Source organism: Sparus aurata, chromosome 23 (genome assembly GCF_900880675.1).
Source record: "Sparus aurata chromosome 23, fSpaAur1.1, whole genome shotgun sequence".
Lineage (NCBI taxonomy): Eukaryota > Metazoa > Chordata > Actinopteri > Spariformes > Sparidae > Sparus > Sparus aurata.
In genome coordinates, this window is record NC_044209.1 from 25,222,153 (window position 1) to 25,242,796 (window position 20,644).

The following is a 20,644-nucleotide window of genomic DNA, read 5'->3' on the forward strand; positions in this document are numbered from 1 at the left end:
ATCCAAATATAAACCGCCACCAAAAAGCCACAAATGATGCTCAGAACAGCACCAAACTTCAGCAACAGTACAAACAGGGTCTCAGCACATAGTCCGGGGCATCTAACCTCCGCTAGCTTAGCTGGATTTCTACTGAAAGCTAAAAACAGATTTCAACTCTCCTCTATCAGCTTCCGGGTCGGGGAAGTCCCGACGCGACGATTACCGAGTGCGGTTAGAAATGCTCAATTCCGTCCTTTTCCCTGTCCGCTCTCGATAATAACTGTTATAAACTGGCAGGTAAGACACATATGAACTTTGATTGCTTTTCCATGGAGTCATAATCATACATTTTCATCCATGAGCCGCGGAACTCTCTACTGCACTCGGTAATCGACTAGTTGGGACTTCCCGTCAACAGGAAGCTGCTGCAGAAGAGTGGTAAATTTAGTCAGCTTTTCAGTAGAAATCCAGCTAAGCTAGCGGAGTTTTCATGCCCCGGACTATGTGCTGAGACCCTATTTGTACTGTTGCTGAAGTTTGGTGCTGTTCTGAGCATTATTTGTGGCTTTTTGGTGGCGGTTTATATTTTAATCCGTTTACTGCAGTGTATTGTTGTCGTGCGGTCGTTTCTGAGGTTGATAAAACTCCGTAAATTAGCGGTCTGCTAGCTTGATCTCCCGAGAGGGAGTCTAACACAGTTTCACGGTGTGTATGACCATGGATTAAACTTACACCGGAATATCCCTTTAACGATGCTACTGACCGTGTGCCACATCAGTCACTGACAGGTTTCAGTCATCATTTCAGTCTCATAGTAATGAGCTTTTCTCCCACGACCTCACGATTTCTGTGAGCCATTAAATGATGGTTGAGGTTGACCTTCTGTGTGAAGGTCTTCCCGCATCGGACGCAGCGGAACGGCCTCTCTCCCGTGTGGATTCGTACGTGACATTTCAGATTCCCTTTCTGGGTGAACCCTTTCCCACACAAGCTGCACCTGTAGGGTTTCTCTCCCGTGTGCACGACATAGTGAATCCTCAGGGCCGACGGGTTTGCAAAGGACTTTCCGCACAAGTGACATGACTTGGCGACTCTCTGAGAGGGAACCGGAGCCACGCAGGTGTGCGAGTTCAACTTGTACCTGTGGGGGAAATGCTGCTTACAGATACTGCAGAAGTTTGACTTGTGCGACTTCATGTGGTGTGTTAAAGTGCCCTTGTGGAAAAACGCCCTGCTACATATTTGACAAACGAATTTGTCTCTCTTTGGATCTCTGGTGGGTTGAGCGTTAAACACGTCACACACATCATGCGAATCCTCCGGGCCAGAGCTGTTTTCAGGGACGTCAGGAGGTAACGTTTGCTGCTCACTGTGGCTGGGCCCACCTGCAGGATTCGTCGCTGGCTCCTGTTGACTTTCTTGAACGAACTGTACATCATCATCATCATCATCATCGTCGTCGTCATCCTCTTCAATCGGAATAATATGAGTGCTGAAGGCCTGCTCTGCATCACTGATGGATATCAGCTGCATGGACGGTTCTTCAACACCACCTGCAGACGCAACCTGTTCTCCCTCCTGATCGAATGACAGGCTGCAGTCGCTCCCATCTGCCGAGTACCCAACGGACAGCTGCTCCGGTTCCTCAGCCAGGATTTCTTCATGTTCTGTCGCATTAGAATAAAAAGCCAAACACTCAAAAAAGCCTCGTAAAGCTGCAAGCGTGTATTCTCTCATGACAACGCTCGTCCGTTCTCTTACCTTCAGTGCTAAGTGTTTCCGGCGGGCAGCTGCTGGCAACGTCCTCCACAAAACCGCTGTCTTTTATCTCGGTCACAGTAATTTGGCCAGTCAGCGTCGCCACAGACTGCAATATAGGAAAAGTCGGCAGTTCAATACAGCAACGTGTTCCGCGACGGCCACGCTTTACCAGATTGGACTGGTAATCCAACGGCTGAAAATGATCTTTTAAGTCAAAAATCGAGAAATGTAAAACCTTCTCTGGTTACAGCTTCTCCAATGTGGTGACTTGCTGCTTCTCTCGTCTTTACAGCTTTGTAAATAAATACATCTGAAATGTGATTGTTGGTTGGTCAAAGCCCTTCAACTGGAAAACATAATTTCAGTTTTTTGAAATGTTACAGACAGAAAGGATTTTTAGATTATTCAACTTGAATTAGTTGTTAGAAGTGACAAAAATATATATATATATATATTGCTAGACGGAGCATTCTTATTGTATTTGAAGTGGCATTTTAAACCCTTAATTTCCTTTTAAAAACATGTACAACTATATAACAATAATAATAATATCATCATATTCCATAATCTAAACTAAGTTCAGACATGTGTCATTTATACTCCATTCATGCATTATCAGACTTTTTCTTTGCAATGTTAAAGTTATTTTTTATTTTTGAAGATGCTATACTTTACATATGTTTTAAAACTCTTGTTAATTGCTCTGTAATGACCTCTGTGAACCTTCCTCTTACTTTCTCAGAGGACTGCGGGGAGGCTGGGACTCTCTCCAGGCTGTATGGGTCTCTGTCCTTCCACAGATCCATGCACCAGTCTTTCCCAAAAATCCCCTCGATGGTGGGAGACACCGACACTGAGGAGAAGTCAGACAATAAGGGTGAATCACACCAGTAAACCCAGAGACGATGCAGACCACTTCTGTTCAAACAGTCTGTTGTTACTCACCGGGAGCCTCCCCGTCGCTGTGGCAGACAGTCTGGACGCCCACGCTGCGATAACTTTCACCGAACTTGGGGGCGTCGCCTCTCGCAGCCGTCAGCTCGCCCTCCAGGCTGTTCACTCTCTCCGCCAGGGACGAATTGGCCGCCAGGAGCCGAGACAACTCCAACCGGAGCTCAGTCGAGTCCTCGTCCACCAGTTTGCAGACCTGACTCAGGACGGTCCTGGCCATCGTCTCCATGATGGAGGAGAGCTGAGAGTGAAAAGTGAGGCGGCTCGCCATCACTGCTGCGGGCTGTAACATCCCTGCTCACCAGTTAGAGACGCACAGTGAATAAAAGTGAAGGACTGACACTGTTAGCTAATTTAAAAACGAAACATTAGCCGCACAGGTAGCTCATCTAGCTAATTTGCGCTAGCGGTGGTCGCAAAGCGGGACACAAATAAATGTAGCAACTGTCACGTGTTTCCGGCGGATGCAACCGGTCAGCTGCGCCGTATTACAAGACTTCCTGGTCTGCGACTGAAATCGATGCATTCTCCGTGATAAACGATCATAAACGCGGGACGGTTTTCACGCGTACGAAGGCAGATTTCGGTAGAAATAGTCCGGGTGATCCGCAGCCGCCAACATGAACACGGAGAAGGACTTCTCGCCGCTGACGCCCAACATTGTGAGGGCGCTGAATGACAAACTGTACGAGAAGAGGAAAGTCGCAGCTCTCGAGATCGAGAAGCTGGTGCGGGAGTTTGTGGCTCAGAATAACTCCACGCAGATCAGACATGTCATCCAGATCCTGGCCTCGGAGTTTGCTCTCTCCCAGCACCCCCACAGCCGGAAGGGGGGTCTCATCGGACTGGCAGCTTGCTCCATCGCCCTCGGTAAGGACTCGGGTCTGTATCTGAAGGAGCTCATTGAGCCTGTACTCACGTGTTTTAATGACTCAGACAGCCGTCTGCGCTACTATGCGTGTGAAGCCCTGTATAACATAGTGAAGGTGGCCAGGGGAGCCGTGCTGCCCCACTTCAACCTGCTCTTTGATGGACTCAGCAAGCTGGCAGCAGATCCGGACCCGAATGTGAAAAGTGGGTCCGAGCTCCTGGACAGGCTGCTGAAAGACATTGTGACAGAGAGTAACAAGTTCGACTTGGTGGCGTTTGTGCCCCTGCTCAGAGAGAGAATCTACTCCAATAACCAGTACGCTCGCCAGTTCATCATTTCCTGGATCCATGTTCTGGAGTCGGTGCCGGACATCAACCTGTTGGACTACCTCCCCGAGATCCTGGACGGGCTCTTCCAGATCCTGGGAGACAACAGCAAGGAGATCCGCAGGATGTGCGAGGTGGTGCTGGGCGAGTTTCTGAAGGAGATAAAGAAAACCCCCTCCAGCGTGAAATTTGCGGAGATGGCCAACATCCTCGTCATCCACTGCCAGGTGGCGGACGAAACAAAGCTCACAAACGACCTGATCCAGCTGACGGCTATGACCTGGATGAGAGAGTTCATCCAGCTCGCAGGCAGGGTGATGCTCCCCTACTCCTCCGGCATCCTCACCGCAGTGCTGCCTTGCCTTTCCTACGACGACAGAAAGAAGAACACCAAAGAAGCGGCCAGCGCCTGTAATCACAGTCTGATGAAGCTGGTGACTCCCGAGGACGATGAGGAGGAGGAGGAGGAGAAAAGCGGAAGTACAGAGTCGCCGTCGAGAGAAGACGGCCAGCCGAAGTCGGAGGCAGACGGCAATGATATGCTGAATGCGTCACAAGAATCTGTTGGTCTCAGTAACATCAGCTTCTTCACACCAACGAGTGCTGACAGGCCTCTGGTCACTCTGGACCTGGATGGTATTGTTCAGGTGTTGGACCGGCACCTCCACGACTCCTCCACTGGCATGATGACCCGCATAGCTGTGCTCAAGTGGGTTTACCACCTCTACATCAAGACGCCGCGCAAAATGTTCCGCCACACAGACAGCCTGTTTCCCATGCTGCTGAAAACGCTATCCGACGAGTCCGACGAGGTGATACTGAAAGATCTGGAGGTGTTAGCCGAGATAGCGTCATCTCCCGCCGGCCAGACGGACCAAGTGGGCTCCTGCGACAGCACCGACCACAAACTGGAGCTCAAGGTCCCCGAGAGCGCCAAGCCGGGACAGCAGCCCAGCGCGGGCTCCAAAGCAGTGGACTCGTCCCCCTCCACCCCCAGTATGAACTCCTACTTCTACAAGTTCATGATCAACCTGCTGAAACGCTTCAGTCTGGAGAGGAAGCTTCTGGAGAACAGAGGCGCTTTCATCATCCGGCAGCTCTGCCTGCTGCTTCATGCGGAGAACATCTTTCACTCCATGGCTGACATCTTGCTGAAGGAGGAGGACCTCAAATTTGCCTCCACCATGGTCCAGACTCTCAACGCCATCCTGCTCACCTCGGCCGAGCTCTTCCAGTTACGCAACCAGCTGAAGGACCTGCGCACTCAGGAGAGCTGCACGTTGTTTTGCTGCCTGTATCGTTCCTGGTGCCACAACCCCGTGGCCACCGTGTCACTCTGCTTCCTCACGCAGAACTACAAGCACGCCTATGACCTCATCCAGAAGTTTGGAGACCTGGAGGTGACGGTGGATTTCCTGATGGAGGTTGACAAGCTGGTGCAGCTCATCGAGAGCCCCATTTTCACCTACCTGCGCCTGCAGCTCCTGGATGTGGAGAACAACCCATACCTGATAAAGGCACTGTATGGCCTGCTGATGCTGCTGCCACAGAGCCAGGCCTTCCAGCTGCTCTCCCACCGCTTGCGGTGCGTGCCCAACCCAGAGCTCATGAGGACAGTTGATGAATCCAAGTATATGGACTCTAAACTGCAAGTGGCCTCCAAACGCGCCACTCACACTCAGATGGATTACAATGAGCTGCTCCAGCACTTTGACCGCGTCCAGAGCAAACACCTGGAGGTCCGACACCAGCGCTCTGGACGCGCCTCCGATCACCCCGACAGGAAGCTGATGTGAGGTCATTGTGCCATATCTGGCCCCCGAGGGACAGCAGCAGGCAAGAGAAAAATGTTACGGGCAAGAACAGTATAGTATATAGTTGTGCTGGAAATGATTATTAAGATGCTATTGAATCCAAAAAGTGTTAAGTATGATTAAAACCCGTCTCATAAGAGAAGCACTGGCTACACAATGTCAAAAACAACTCATGTTTGTACTTACATGTATGTATTTCTTCGCCAATAATGAGGAAAATGTTCTGTAACAGGTTTAACACACGCCACACTACACAGAGAAATCAAAGTTATTACTTTCCTGAAAGATTTGAAGGATGTACATAAAATCTCATACATCATCAATTGTCGTGGTGATAATACGATCATATCCCGAGGTTTCATGATTCAATATCAGCAGTTAAGATTCGTTCCAGGCAAGTGAAATGGTCACAGCGCCTCAAGTGGATCTGATTTGCATTTCACTGTTAAATACTTCTGTCATTTAATGTCCATGTGAAGAAACAGTACTTTCACGGTGTGTCCGGTCGAGCAGCACGGATAGCGCATGCGCTCAGGGTTTGCCTTAATATCTTGTCAGCCAGAAAAACAAATCTCACATGTAGATTATCGAGCCAGCTCAAAAGTGAGAGTCCAAACTTTTGGAAGCCACGGATGACTGAACCGTGGCACAGACTGTGGGCTCGTGTCGTTGTTGTGTCACCTCTCGTTTCTCAGAAAGTTTACCGTACTTTTAATTGTATTTCTTTCTTATCTTCCAAATGTGTGTATTTCTTTGCACTTTTGTGTCCGTTTGTCTTAAAAAGATTCACTCTCTGTCATTCCTCTGTGGAAAATCAATAAAGTGGACCATGTGATCAGAAACGTTCTTTTTTATTTTATACATATATTAAACAAAAGCTGTGTCATTTAGAATTAGTGGTGCGTCTGAGGGATGGAGGAGAAAAAGGCAGCAAACACATTAGTGCTACTAATGACCTCTTTCCTGTCCGGGATACATCCTGCATGACCTGCAGCCTTTCGAAAATGATCTAGTCGATACTTTTGATTTATTGTTATAAATAGGCTCATTATACATCAAGCTCCAAATGTCCACTAATAAATCAGTTTTACTTCTTTAAGTCGAGTAAATGCATTATTAACTCTGCCTTTAGGTTTCTGTAGCGATTATGAGCTTGTACTACAGACAGCACTCTATTGAAGCAAATTAATAGTAATAATAAATCGCATTAAGGATGTCCTCTGAAATATGGCTTGTGATTTTTTCACAGGAATAGTAAAAACGATGTTTCTTAAACCATAAATTATACAAAATCCTAATGGTACTAGCAATTACATGAATATATATTTAAATTAAACTCTATGACAGATTCTTAATAAGAAGCCAAAGAAGCATACAGTGATTTCAACGTGAGTGATGCAGTATTACAGGATTACCTGCATCAAAATTATATTAAGGCAAGAACTGATATAAAATGTAGATCTCACCGCACAAAATCGCAGTAGCTCATTATAAAGCTCATATATTTCTTTCCACCACACCTTGTTGAAGTGAAAGTGTTTTTTTACGAGGATGATTTGAAACTGAGCTCAGAACCTGCCTCCAGTGTGCATGTTATTTATGGTGAAACCAGAGGAGCCGGGTCCTCGTCTCTCTCCCCCTATGCAGGACCATAACCAGTTGAAATCACATGGTACATACTGTACATACAGTATTTACTGTAGGTCTCACTGCATAGTAGAGGCCCATCAGTGCTGCATTGAGTTTCACAGATGGAGGTCGACATCTCATGCCTGGGTGTGGACGAGACCTGCTGCGCCGTGTGTGCAGAAGTCTTCCTGTCTCCGGTGGTCCTCTGCTGCATCGACTGCGATCTGAGCTTTTGCAACTCGTGTTTGGAGCAATTCTGGATACAACATGGTACTAAAGAGTGTCCTCTCTGCTTTAAAGAGAGCTCTGGGCTTCCACATAAATCATGTGAAGCACATGGAAATAGACTGATACTCCTCTGTGTGGCTGATCTGGAGCCTGTCTGCTCTAGCTGCCAAACAACGGGCCTGCATATGAATCACAGAGTGTATCCCATAAAGGAGGCATTCACTGACTGTAAGGTAAGATCATTAAAAATGTATTCTGTTCTTTCTTTGAGTGCTGCACGACACAGGGGGCATGCGTAATGTATCTATAGGTCAAGCATGTAGTTTATCCTTTAACATGATGAATGATCTTCATCTTAGACGATGATTAATGTCAGCCGTGATTCGTAACGTTGAAACTGAAAGGTGTCGTGGAAAACTTCAGTTTCACGTGTGGACTCCCCGCTCCTCCCCATGGATTTTGTAGGCTCTGCACTGCGGTGAAACGACTGTCATCTTCCTCATTATTTCTGCTCGTCTCTGAATGAGCTTCCTGCACACACACACGCAGATGAGTGTGAACATATAAACCCACACAGCAAAGCAATCCATCTGTCTTTTCCCAATTAATTTCATCTCAACTGTTGTGAAACCATTTTCCAGTTTAATAAACTGCAGTTTAACCAGAACAGCTTCCCCCTTCAACCATAACTTTAAATTGCGTGGTGGAAAATTGTTATGAAATATTGAAAACACATAAAACTGACTTTAAAAAAAAAGGAAATGCAAATTAAAAGCAGCATCTGCTATCTGCCTAGTAACCATTAGAAATCTGGCATGGCCATAGTGTGTGTGTGTGTGTGTGTGTGTGTGTGTGTGTGTGTGTGTGCACACAGAGGATCTGTTTACTGTTACTATCAATGGCTCTGAACTGCTGCCCCGGCACAGGCAGCGACTCAAATCAAATTTTCACTTTGGCTTCTCAACAAGCCTGTCACTTATTTGGTGAGGGATTGCTCAGGGCGGGTGAGTAAAAATAAAAAGTTTATAGTCAAATCACTCAGAATGGACTTAAGACCAAATGACTCTTGTTGGACTCTTCGCCTGCAACGTTAGCATTGTTATGCCGTGCTGTAGCATGTTAGAAGGCTTTCAGGGGAGTGTGAACATACAAATACAATTCTATCTGTCTATTATTCTAAAACTGATAAGCATGATAATGTCCAGAAATGAAATACATTCATAACCACACTAATGTGCAGTAGTGCAGAATCGATGTGTTTTCTTCACCTCAAAACGAGCCTTTTATATCTGCAGTGGGAGCAGCCCCTCTTCATGGGAAATGTGGCTACAGCATTGGAGTTGTAGCACTGTCCATTTTTAGGAAAGCTGCTCTGTGGCGCATGATACCAAAAAAGCTTAACTTCTTAGGTGTAAAAATACCCAGGTCAACCAAACTGTGGGGCCCACAGAGTTTGCATACTTGAGTCTTCAGCTGGCCGAGCCCGCTAACTGCCGGTTTAGCCCCCAGAAAACTTGGACGGGAGAAAAAAAGGATTTAATCCAAATGTAAGTGGAGTGAATGGTTCAAACTCTGAGAGTGAAACAAGTTGGGAGTCGTGGCGCTCCCACAAATGATTTTTACTGCCGCTGTGGGATGTTGTGGCGGAGTCCGCCATGTTGAATTGCCATGTTTCTACAGTAGCCCAGAACGGACAAAGCAAACACCAACTCTACTGTCACTGATGACACTTTTAGTGGTCACTGAAGGAGAGGGTGAGCACTCACACTGCCAGATGTCACTAAAACCCACACACGGCATCTTTAGGTAATGTCAATACACATATAAAGCCGCAATAATCTATTTTATGTAAGCATTTAACTAGACACCAAGTGCCGTCATCCCAAAGCATCAGTTTTTTATTAGTTGGGAACCCCAGAGCGTCATTACTTGACCGACACATAGGTCCTTTAACATAACAGGTGTGAGATGTGAGGGCTCCAGCAGTGTAATAAGTGCAGGAACCGACAGCACCGGCCTACCTACTGTTTCCTATTTCCTTCCCATGTCTTTCTTCACACTCTTGCCCTATTTTTAGTGCCGCACTGATTCTTGGAAACTAACTCCAACAAAATACTTGATAACAGTTCAAACGAGGTCAGCTTACTGTGAAATACTTTCAAACTTATCAAATTAACCTTCAGGATGGCAAAGCTACTGTGTGCACATCTTGCACTGAAAAACTCTCTGTTCGCCTTCAAAACTCTGACAAACGGTTTTGTGTTTTTTTTTTTACCCCAAAAGAGAACCGACTGATATTCATAACCATGTGTCAACTCTTAAAATTGCCAGAAGCTAAACTTGACAGTGGAAACTGTTGCAATGGTCAGCTGGAGCATGATTCTTCACTCACATAACTTCAGTCCAAATCGGTTACTTTGGTTTATTTATATCCACGCCCTCAGTCTTATTTTGGACATTGTTTCTCTGTGAACTCGTTCATTACATTCTGACAGGTTGTTATAACTGACTTCTCAAATTACTAAGAGGCGATCACAGCATGATTAAGGACCTAACACTAATCAAAAGACCATCTTGAGTGCAAATATCCTAGATCTCACCTTAATCTCCTCGGCAGTCCTGGAGTTATTCAGGCTGATCTGCACAGATACTATACCTCTTAAATATAAAAGCCGGTTCCCTTTTATTCGGACCTGTGGTGTTTATTTGAGAACGTGCAATGTGCGTGCTCAACACAACACTGCACAACATAGGATATGCCTTTGGGAGCTGAGGTATTAACACTTATTCCTGAGGTTAAGATGAGGTTGTGCCCCAGAGATGTGGGAGGGGCTTCAGATGCCGCCTTGTCATCAAAGCCCCGTGGAGAAGAATGGCCACCAGACACACTCATCTTGAGGACGACCTTTCCTGTCCGATTTGTGGGCATATTCTCCGTCAGCCAGTGGTGCTCACGTGCAGACACAGATTTTGTAAAGCCTGCCTGAAAGACAGCTGGGAGACACAAGGCAGTGAGGGCTCGCACTGCTGTCCTCTGTGCTGGCGCCGCTCCTCTATGGATCAGATCGTTGTGAGCAGTATGCTGCAGAGGTCCTGTGAATCCTTCAAGGAAGACAGAAGCAAGAATGACCCCAGTGCCTGTAAGGAGCATGGAGAAAAGCTCACGCTGTTCTGTTTGGAGGACCTGGAGCCAATCTGTGGTTTATGTGGGAAAGCAGCTGCACACATTGGGCACAGGCTCTACCCCATTGGGGAGGGTGCCCATGACTGTAAGGTAGGCACATTAAAGTAACAGGGTCGGCCACCTCTCTGTCTAACAATGGTGGCACAAGTTCATTGTTTGAGCTGCACATTAACCGATTACCAAAGTAATTAAACTAACTAAACTGAAATGGATTACAATGGGAGGATAATTCACTTTATTTGACGATCATAATTTATTCAGTTGACCAGTTACAGTGAAATCTCCAAGGCTATCCGCGATTTCATGAATGACAGAAGATGGATCTTGTATCTGGACATTGTTTTCAGTTTTTCAGGATTTTGAAAAAAGTTTGTTTTTCACTAGTTTTGACTTTTATTTTCTTGTTACCTTTGTGCTCCTCTCAGCCTGATATGTATGAAGGTGTTTGGTAGAGTTCATTAACATTCTAATAATAGATTTATATTTTTGGTTTGCTGTCGCCACTGGTGTCCCGAGAGGACTGACACTCGACTCCCACAAGGTTTCTGTGACGCCACATTCATTCTACTCCTGCGCTCCGATCTATTCATGTAAATTGAATCCACTGGTTGCCATCTGAGTTGGATGAGCTCAATCAACTTTGCTGTCATCAGGGCATCGCATCCTTCACCATAGATTTGTCCCAACTTGACATTACACAGCTTTGCATTTACAGGGAACACTGACAGGGCAGAGAAAATGCCAGCTGACAGCCTGACCACCTGCCAGACTGACCCCGTCCTAAAGTGTTGATGCTCTGTCACTGACTTTATAGGAGGAACTGAAGAATGCGCTGCTGCCCTTGAAAGAGAAGCTGCAGCTGTACAAGAAGGCGAAAGTGCTCTGCGAAGAAATGGCAGAACACGTCAAGGTACTGTCATTTCCATCAGTGCATCATGTCACCTTGACCGTACCAAAGAGTTGTGTGTGGAGGCAACGATTACCCTTCAATCATGTCACTTTGCAGAACCAAGCGGAACATACCGAGACACAGATCAAAGAGGAATTTGAAGCCCTTCACCGTTTCCTGAAGGAGCAGGAGGCTGCCAGACTTTCTGCTTTAAAGGCTGAGGAGGATCAGAGGAGTCTGATGATTAATCTGCAGATCGAAGAGATGAGCAATGAAATGATCTCTCTCTCCAACACCATCCGATTAGTGGAGCAGGAGATGAAAACTCACGATATCCCATTTCTTAAGGTAGATAATACCGTTGCTATTAATGACCTAAATAACAAATCTTTACCGTAATATTTCTTACTGTCATTCGTGCACATGACTAAAGTTGTCCTCTTGTTTTCAGAATTACAAGGAAACAATTAAGAGGTAAGTTTTGCTGCCACATCTCAGATCCCGTTGAGGTTTACTTTAGGATAATTTATCTCTGGAGACCATTCTCAACTACTCACTGCTGAAGTGTCTTTTCAGAACCTGGAGAATTCCCCTCGATCCAGAACCTATTGCTGGTGCTCTGGTTGATGTGGGCAAGCACTTGGGCTCTCTGAAATATCAAGTGTGGGAGAAGATGAAGAGTATAATTAAATATAGTGAGTTCCTCAAACAATAACTAGTCACATCCTATTTCAGCTCTTTTCATTCCACATTAGTAACTTAAACTTTTTTCTCTCAAGATCCCGTCATCCTGGATCCGAACACAGCAGCAAGCTGCTTCATCCTCTCAGAGGATCTCACTGTTGTGCAGAACAGTACCCAGATTTTCAAGTTGCCAGACAACCCAGAACGGTTTGACATCAGCGCCGAGATGCTGGGGACAGAGAGCTATACCTGCGGACGCCACAGCTGGGATGTGGAGGTGAAGGACAACACCTACTGGGTTCTGGGAATAGCCAGCGAGTCCATCAACAGGAAGGGTAAGCACGTGCTGACACCCGCAGAGGGATTCTGGTCCATAAGGTTTCGCAACGGAGAGCATAAGGCCTGCACAGCACCATGGGAGCCGCTGAACATGACAAAGCATCCAGACGTGATCAGAATAGTTCTAGACATGGACCGAGGCAAGGTGACTTTTTACGACCCTGGAGAGAGAACACCTCTCTACACCTTCAAAGAGGTCATCACACCCAGAGCCTTTCCCTACTTTTGCACAGCCTGCAAAGAGCATCCACTGAAGATCCTCCCCACAAGTATACTGGTGTCGACAGACCGCTGATACACATGGGAGACATTTATTTTGGTGCAAATCCCGCACAAGACATTAACAGCTATCATGCTTGCAAAGGTTTGATCATTTTTGCTTTTGCAGGAGATGACTGTGACGACCTGCTGCATGTCCAAGAAAACAAAAGCAACATTTACCTCTCAGTTCCTTTTTTTTAAATGAATAACATGAAACAAATTGTTTTAAAATATTTAATTTGAGTTACATCAGAAAATTTAGTCTGTGAGATCTGAAACTGTAAATACCTTCATATCTTTAACAACTATATATTACTACACAGATAAGATTTGTTACATAAAACATCAGTGACAATCTGACTCAGCTTTGTATGACACAAAATCACTACTGTGATTCTCACAATCTTTTGAGCTCCTTTCCAAGAAATGCATAAAAAAAAAACTGAAACACAGATCTGAAGTTTCGTAAGGCACATACAGTAACAACGTTTGTGCATTTGCAAACCCGTGCCACTGTTGTTCAGAAGTTCAAACATGACAAGTGAGATTAGTTTTTCATTGCATTAAAAAAAGAAAAGAGTCTATGGTTAGTGTTTAATCTAGTTGTCTTGTGGTGTTGAAGGTCTCTCAGACTCACCCAAACACACAGCATTAACTTCATTGCCTCACACTCAAGTATTGCTTCAACCTACACAAAATTATTCTTGCAGCATATTTTATAACTGGGTATATACCCTGTAACAGAGTTTGATGTGATACTACCCCTCGCTGTCCTAACCACATCATTGTAACATGTATCCTATTGCATTGTGGGAGGAGCCCACTCCATGTGCGGATATGCTCAAAGGCTTTTTGAGGTGTTCGTTTGCTAATTAAAAAAAAAAAGTTATTAAAAAAAAGGGAATAAATGCCCTCCTATTCTCTCCTGGCGTGTTACTCTTACAGTGTTAAAACATCATATGTAACATTACTCCTTACACCTATGTACTGTAAGTAGTCCTCTCAACTCAGTTCCCTGAAAGGTTAAAATCCAGGCAGGTGATCCACAAAGACTGACTGGTCCTGAAACCAGCATGTGCATAACTTATCCTCTCTCAAGAGCATCTGGCACACAGGCTGCCCTGCTACAGCCTCCATGTCATAAAGACATTCTTCCCTCAGCTATCGCATTGTATAGCTCCTCGTTTACAGCCTCATAGCGTGCAGCTCTTGCGTTCAAAAAGTAGATCTGGTCAGTAGTGAGACGTGGGTCATATCCCTCCCTCTGCAGCCTGGTTTTCTGGATTTTAAATGTACCTATGCAAGAATGTGGAGATACATACATTTATTTAACGGCATGAAATTATAAGTTATCGCAAAAAAAACTTGCATGACCTCAACAGGAATATAAGGACGGTTTACCTGTGGTGTCTACTTGCGGGGAGATACGCAGGAACACAGGGCGAGCATACGGCGGAAGAGCTCGCTGGACTTCATCCAAGAAACTGCTGCAGTCAAAACTCCCTGTAGTGTCTGCAATGGCAGCCATGCCGGCCTTACCTTCCACACCTGGGAAGACACGTGGAGTAATGAGTACAGTCACAAGCAATTTGCCTTAAAGAGAAATAACCAGGACTGTCACAAATAAACGTGATACTTTCTTTAAACTTGCTGTCGTTCTTTTCTAATATACTTTCCTATTTGTGTGCTTTTTCTTCAGAGACAAGGACAGTCTCAAAAATGTCCAACTTTTTTATGTAACTTAACATGGGAGTGAGTGTTAAGAACAATTATGGTCCCAATGTAATGCTGAAAGAAGTACATATACGAAGCTAACTTTCACCTTGCACTGCCACACCATACACAGCTACATCAGTCTGACCCAGGAGACTGCTGAGAATGCCCTCCACCTCTGTTGTGGAAACATTTTCTCCTCTCCAGCGGAATGTGTCCCCTCCACGGTCACGGAAGTACATGTAGCCCAGCTCATCCATCACCAGCACGTCACCTACAGGAGACATATGGAACAAAACACAACAGCAATATAGTGATGAAGGGTTCATTTGCAAGAACAAATAAATGCATTTTCATTTATTTTCCTAAATAATGGTTTGCACTCAAGGGACTATCAATCAAACCATGTTGGTTTATTTATTTGAACTCTCTTAAGAAGGACTGGTAACCTGATATATATGCAGAATCATTTTTCTTAAAGACGTTGTTCGCTATCTTCTTCCTTGTAGCATCCTGGTTAGCATAGCCATCGAAACGCCTTAATGGGTCCTTTTGGTTGATACGACCCACCAGAAGCCCCGGTTCCCCTGCAAGACACGGTGGAGACTAATGGAGTGATTTCAGTAGAACAAAACACTTAAAAACCACATACTTCATCCATTAAAGTCATTCTTGAAGTTTTTAGTATTATTTACCAGGGCGACAAGGCACACAGAGGCCCTGGCTGTTGCGAACCAGCTCCATGCTGTCCTCGTCCACCCTCACCAGACGGATTGGGTACACGTTGGGGAGAATGCGACTGTTGAATCCGCAGGCTCCCACCTGGCAGGAAAGAATCAGCTTAGCTCTGATCCAATTCACATTTTTTTGTGCAGACATAAGTAACACTGATTGCTGACCTTTCCATCCATGTTGGCAATGCTGCAGTTGCACTCGGTTGCTCCGTAGAACTCGCCAATCTGTGCCACCCCAAAACGTTCTGTGAATGCCTCCCACACGCTGGGGCGCAACCCGTTTCCCACTGCCAGCCGAACTTTGTGGTCTTTTTCCGCTGGTCGAACTGGCTGAGACAGGAGGTAGCGGCAGATTTCCCCGATATACTGCACCACCTACGATGAGAGAGCAGTCTTGTTATTGTAGCAGCTCTTGGTCAAAGTGAATCTTTTATAGTTATTGATTTTGTAAAATACTGCACTTCTGAACATTTTCCAAACACAAGCTCTTACAGTGCAGTTGTGCTTAATGCAATCTTCCCAGAAACGGCTGGCAGAGAATTTCTTCTTCACAACCACAGTGAGTCCGTGGATCAGGCACTGACCAACTCCCATGATATTACCTGAAGAGAAGAGATAGCAAACACTTCATAAATGGAAACTTAAAGTGGAAACTGTTAATGAAGAGCTGGAGGGTCACATCACATACCCGCTGAGTGATAGAGAGGCAGGCAGTCATAGATGATGTCATCAGGGCGCATGCGAAAGGCAAAATACCCAAAAGCTGCGATTCTGTAGTAACTGTTGTGGGAACATAGGAAATATTCTCAGTCTATCATCATTTGTGCAGCAACTGTAGCAACTCTGGAGAGTTCTGCTTTCTGAGAGTGACATACCGACTGTGTACCACAATTGCAGCCTTCGGCAGTCCCGTGGTGCCGGAGGTGTAAATATAAAAAAGACGATCTGCAGAAGACAAAACAACAGAGCAGTACGATTATACGCTGCAAATTTAAGATCCATACAGGTGACTTCACAACATTCAGTCACTGCTGAAATATCATCATATATAACCTTGAACTAGGAAGTCACACTGGAATAAGTATCTGTTTTATGTGTAAATGAGACATAGTCAAGAGCTGGTCAAAACAATGGTGTCCAGGATATGACAAGACAACAACATCACACTGAATCACAAAAATACAGTGTGCAGACAAGACAACAATACTTGGTTATGTGTGAAACAACTGCTGTGGGTGGTGACCACTGGCATTATTCAGTGAACCCAAAGAAAGACGGAGCAGAAAATAAAGTTGTTTTCATTCCGCCGCATGTTTTCCCGAGCAAAACAAATCTCTAATATGTCTCGGGTTCACACCTTCAATGGTGAGTAACACATCCATTAATTTCAGATGTACCATTTTTCGGGGATATGGTTTGTTATTCAGACCGTACACATCTCAACAAGTAATTCATGCCTACTCCAGACAGCTGTCCAGGGAAAAAGGTCAGTATCAGTCTTGAATTCAAAATGACTTATCACACTCAACGTTCTACACAGCCGAGTGTTCACCTCATCACACCTGAGTCACATAATTACTGGAAAGCAATTTCAGTTCAGAAACTAGACAGCAGACTGCGAAAAGAAATACAAATGTGGGCATTCAGAATAGAGTGAAAACAAAACAACGGTCCAGTTTGAAGAGGATGTTCACGAGGGAACTCATTAATAAACAGATGAACTCTTCAACAGAGTCAGAGTTGAGTTCGGGAAACGAGAAGGTACTCACCGTTCATCCCTTTGGGGGGAACACAGGGTGAAGGGGGATGTCTAGCTGCAGAGGCTAACATCGGGTCCAGAGGTTGAGCACTCAGGCTGGCAAGATGTTCTGCACCGAGGTCTCCTGTACAGAACCGTACCATGGACTGGCTGAGGGAGGACCTGACCTCCAACATGGCTGAACAAGAGGAAGATGGGAACAAAAGACACCAGTCAGGTCAGTTAAAACTCTCAATTTTAAATAAGAACAGGGTGCTGAGGAGCAGGTTCAGCGGCTGTGTACTGTGACTGCAGCACATCGTTATCATGGCCAATCATACCCTATCTCATGTCATGTCACCGAGTAAGAGAACACATTATCATAATGAACATAAACAAAGAACATGGCTATTTTAGTACTCATCGCTACCAAGCTAGTATGTCAGTATTAGGACATTGTGGCTTCACTTTCCCTGCCATTCTTGTGCTACGAGCTCCCTAACAGCTTTAGTAATATATCATCTTAGCCCTGTGGAAGATTCCGGTCATGCACAGTGAGTGCGCACATGCAGGACCGTAGGTGCAATTGCAATATCTGTCAAAATAATCACCCGATTTCTTTGCATATGTTTAGCCCTAGCTGTAACAATTAATTGAATCAAATGTCAAACTAATCACAATATAACTTCTGAAGCAATTATGCCTATAAAGCTGACGAATGATAACATCACAGAACGGTGTGATGGGATTAAAAGAAAAGCAAGATCCGATCAAATAATGAAAACATTCCACTAACGTAATTAAATTACACACACAGGTGGGACATCACAGAGACCACAGGGACAAAGGAGTCACGTGTTTCTAGTGTAACAGAGAACCAAGAGAATCAAACATTAACTAACTTCAAAAAGAGATGGCAAAGGAGTTGTGATCATCGGCAGCATGTCCTGACCACATGACATGAGGGGGAGACACACTCATTATCACACACAACATGGGTGTTAAAGTGTGACGCCACAGCACGAAACGCTCACTTGATGTTACACACAAAATGTATCGAAGTCATGACATTTTTCTGTGACATACTTACCATCAGCAAGCTCAGCTCCGAACACAATAGCTCGTGACCCTGACACGCCGACGCAGTGCAGGAGGGAATCATGGCGAAGGTTGAAGTTGATGAGTGCAGCTTCCACTCCGACCTTGGCAAAGCCCAGCCAAAGTGCCACCTGTAGCGGCCTGCTTTCCATGAAGAGAGCCACCACGTCCCCAGAGACCCATCCCTGACCTCTCGCCCAGTGGGCCACTCCATTGGACAGCTCATCCAGCTGCGCAAAGGTCCATGTTTCACCTGTAGCCTCATAGATCAGTGCAGGTTTATTTGGGTGGAGATTTACTGTCTGGGCGAATATGGAAGGAATGTTACTTCCATTGCCCATGTAGCGCCACAAAGCCATCTTCACTCTCAACAGCACGTACAGGCCACTGGTGAGGGTCAGAGGAGGAAGACAAGAAGAAATTAGGAAAGTAACATTACCAGAGCTGTATTTGGACACATTTAAAAAGGACAACCTCGGCCTAAAATCAAAAAGAAAAGGATTGCAAAGGATTTAATGTTGGCAGTTAACATTTCTGCAATCCACAGCAGGTCTAAGGCTGACAATTTTGCAAAAGCAAAATCAAATCTTTTTCGCGGGAAGTCGGACCATGTCCATCCATTATTGTAACATTAGCCCACATTTGGTATTTTCAAACCAAATCATAATTGTTCTCCAACCTCAAAAAAGTGGTTTCTGTGGACAAACCTAACTGGAGCGCAAGCACAGCGTTGTGACGAGAGTGAGATAAAAAATATAACCTAACCAAATGTAATGTTGCGACATAAAGTTCAGTTAAACTCATCTGTGGTTTTGCAGAAACATACTTAGCTACCATTTATTCTGGTGATTGTGTTTAGTGCTTTTTATCCACGTAGTTGGTTTGGTGTCTGTTTTGGAGACATCGGCTGTAGAGTTGTCTGCCTTCTCCTCACTATAATGGAGAAAGATTGTGCTCGGCTAGATACTGGTGCGAAAAACGATACTTTGTAACGTTTTTCGCACCAGTATCTACTCATGGATGCAAGGCTAGTAAGCCAAGATAGCCAGAGTTACAGCTCAGCAGAGGAGCCTCTAGTCCATGAGTAGGCATGCTTTATTCCTGTGATGTGAGAGAATATTGTTCCTACATGAAACTGCTCACAACAAGGTCTCAGGATTAATTTGTGTGCTATTGGGTTTTTCAGATGTTTAAAAGGTGAGAGGCAACATATGCATTCTTTTTTATTTTCTTTTTAATTTGGGGTTGAACTGTCCCTTTAACTTACTTCAGGTCTCTCTTGGCAGTGCGTGCTGCAATGTAGAAGTATTTCCAGGTTCTTGTGCCCAGATATACCCCAAGGCCTGCTGCCAGGCTCCAGGACCAGGACACCCCGAAGAGACGCAGCATTCCCATGGACCCCAGAGAGGCTGAGACACTCGCTGCATTGTGCATTCTTGTCATGGAGGAAATGGACAGAGATGGTCTTTTATGATAGCCAACATGACTTCAGTCTTGAAGCTGCGTACAGTAGGACAGGCTGGTACAATAGACACGTTTTTGTTTTGTTTTTTTACTGTTTATATATATATATATTACTTAATAGCTAGGACAACTCTATAAAAGCTCTGAGCAGGGATGAAGTTATAATTAAGTTACCACACAGCAATCAGCTCTCATTGAAGCATCGCCCACAAACAGACGTCAGTAAAGTGTCAGTGCCAACCTCAGCAGCTGAACCACACGTTACACACAACTTACCTACGAGTCAATGAGCCGAAGCGATGTCACCTTTCACCCGATAACCCCGCCGCTCGGGAACTTTTCACTTAAGTTGCTTCCGCGGAGAAAAAAAAAAAAAAAAAGGTCGAATATTTTAAAATCTTCCCCCGGATGTTGAGGCGTCGAGGAGACGTAGGAGCAGCGGGTTTGAAGCAGCCAGTAAGTTCGTGAGTGGTTCAACAGTTTGAACAGTTCACTGCTCGTCAACGCGGTTGTTGTCAAGTAAGCTAGTGAATAGTTTGCATTTAAGCTATGTTTGAAAATGCGTCATACGTACGCGAGTGAGTCCTGTAGGCTGGCATCTACGTTTGGGAGGGGGGAGTTCATAATTTGTGCCCGACATCCAAAACAGACCGAAATCTGAATGAGAATCAGTGAAATGCAGAGTGAATCAGGCTATTTTCTGTACTCCATATTGAATAGAGTCCTTGCTGAAGAAGCACCGCCCACCCCGGGTGAAGAGCTCTCTCCAGCGGCGCTGCCATTGGCTCAACTCGACGCTTGTCAAGCTGTTCTCGATTTTGATTGGACGATACTAGCACCGCCCAATTGCTCAACCATCAGATTTGCAGGTGGCCGCTATTGATAGTAGCACCGGCTCAGACTACTAACTACATTCTGTGAAATGTTGTGGAAGTCTGTTTCCGTCCCACATTCACACTGCTGCCCAGTGGACCCTCA

At 45.3% G+C, this 20,644-nt stretch overlaps 4 protein-coding genes across 5 annotated transcripts; 2 read left to right on the top strand and 2 right to left on the bottom strand.

Annotated features, from left to right (window-relative positions):
• Positions 1-673: 673 nt before the first annotated feature.
• LOC115576033 (zinc finger and SCAN domain-containing protein 21-like) lies at positions 674-3,133 on the bottom strand. Its single transcript, XM_030408507.1, has 4 exons — positions 2,689-3,133; positions 2,478-2,596; positions 1,744-1,849; positions 674-1,649 (listed from the first exon to the last, which is right to left on the bottom strand). The coding sequence occupies exons 1-4, from the start codon at positions 2,984-2,986 to the stop codon at positions 781-783; spliced, it is 1,392 nt and encodes a 463-aa protein (XP_030264367.1). The 5' UTR covers positions 2,987-3,133; the 3' UTR covers positions 674-780.
• Positions 3,134-3,165: 32 nt separating this feature from the next.
• Positions 3,166-6,547, top strand: vac14 (vac14 homolog (S. cerevisiae)). The gene has a single exon (XM_030408505.1). It carries the CDS (start codon positions 3,315-3,317, stop codon positions 5,685-5,687), a length of 2,373 nt encoding a protein of 790 aa, XP_030264365.1. The 5' UTR covers positions 3,166-3,314; the 3' UTR covers positions 5,688-6,547.
• Positions 6,548-7,450: 903 nt separating this feature from the next.
• trim35-13 (tripartite motif containing 35-13) lies at positions 7,451-13,793 on the top strand. Of its 2 annotated transcripts, none has more exons than XM_030407651.1 (6): positions 7,451-7,795; positions 11,561-11,656; positions 11,753-11,983; positions 12,087-12,109; positions 12,212-12,330; positions 12,415-13,793. In XM_030407651.1, exons 1-6 carry the CDS (start codon positions 7,457-7,459, stop codon positions 12,951-12,953), a joined length of 1,347 nt encoding a protein of 448 aa, XP_030263511.1. In that variant the 5' UTR covers positions 7,451-7,456; the 3' UTR covers positions 12,954-13,793. The 2 variants fall into 2 exon arrangements, with proteins under 2 accessions (XP_030263511.1, XP_030263510.1); XM_030407650.1 differs by lacking the exon at positions 7,451-7,795 and adding an exon at positions 9,169-10,836.
• slc27a1a (solute carrier family 27 member 1a) lies at positions 13,140-20,417 on the bottom strand. The gene is made up of 13 exons (XM_030407649.1): positions 19,943-20,417; positions 19,470-19,637; positions 18,195-18,589; positions 17,136-17,303; positions 16,242-16,311; positions 16,055-16,146; positions 15,859-15,968; positions 15,532-15,741; positions 15,328-15,454; positions 15,082-15,219; positions 14,742-14,906; positions 14,321-14,467; positions 13,140-14,215 (listed from the first exon to the last, which is right to left on the bottom strand). Exons 2-13 carry the CDS (start codon positions 19,634-19,636, stop codon positions 14,058-14,060), a joined length of 1,947 nt encoding a protein of 648 aa, XP_030263509.1. The 5' UTR covers position 19,637; positions 19,943-20,417; the 3' UTR covers positions 13,140-14,057.
• Between the last annotated feature and the right edge of the window lie 227 nt (positions 20,418-20,644).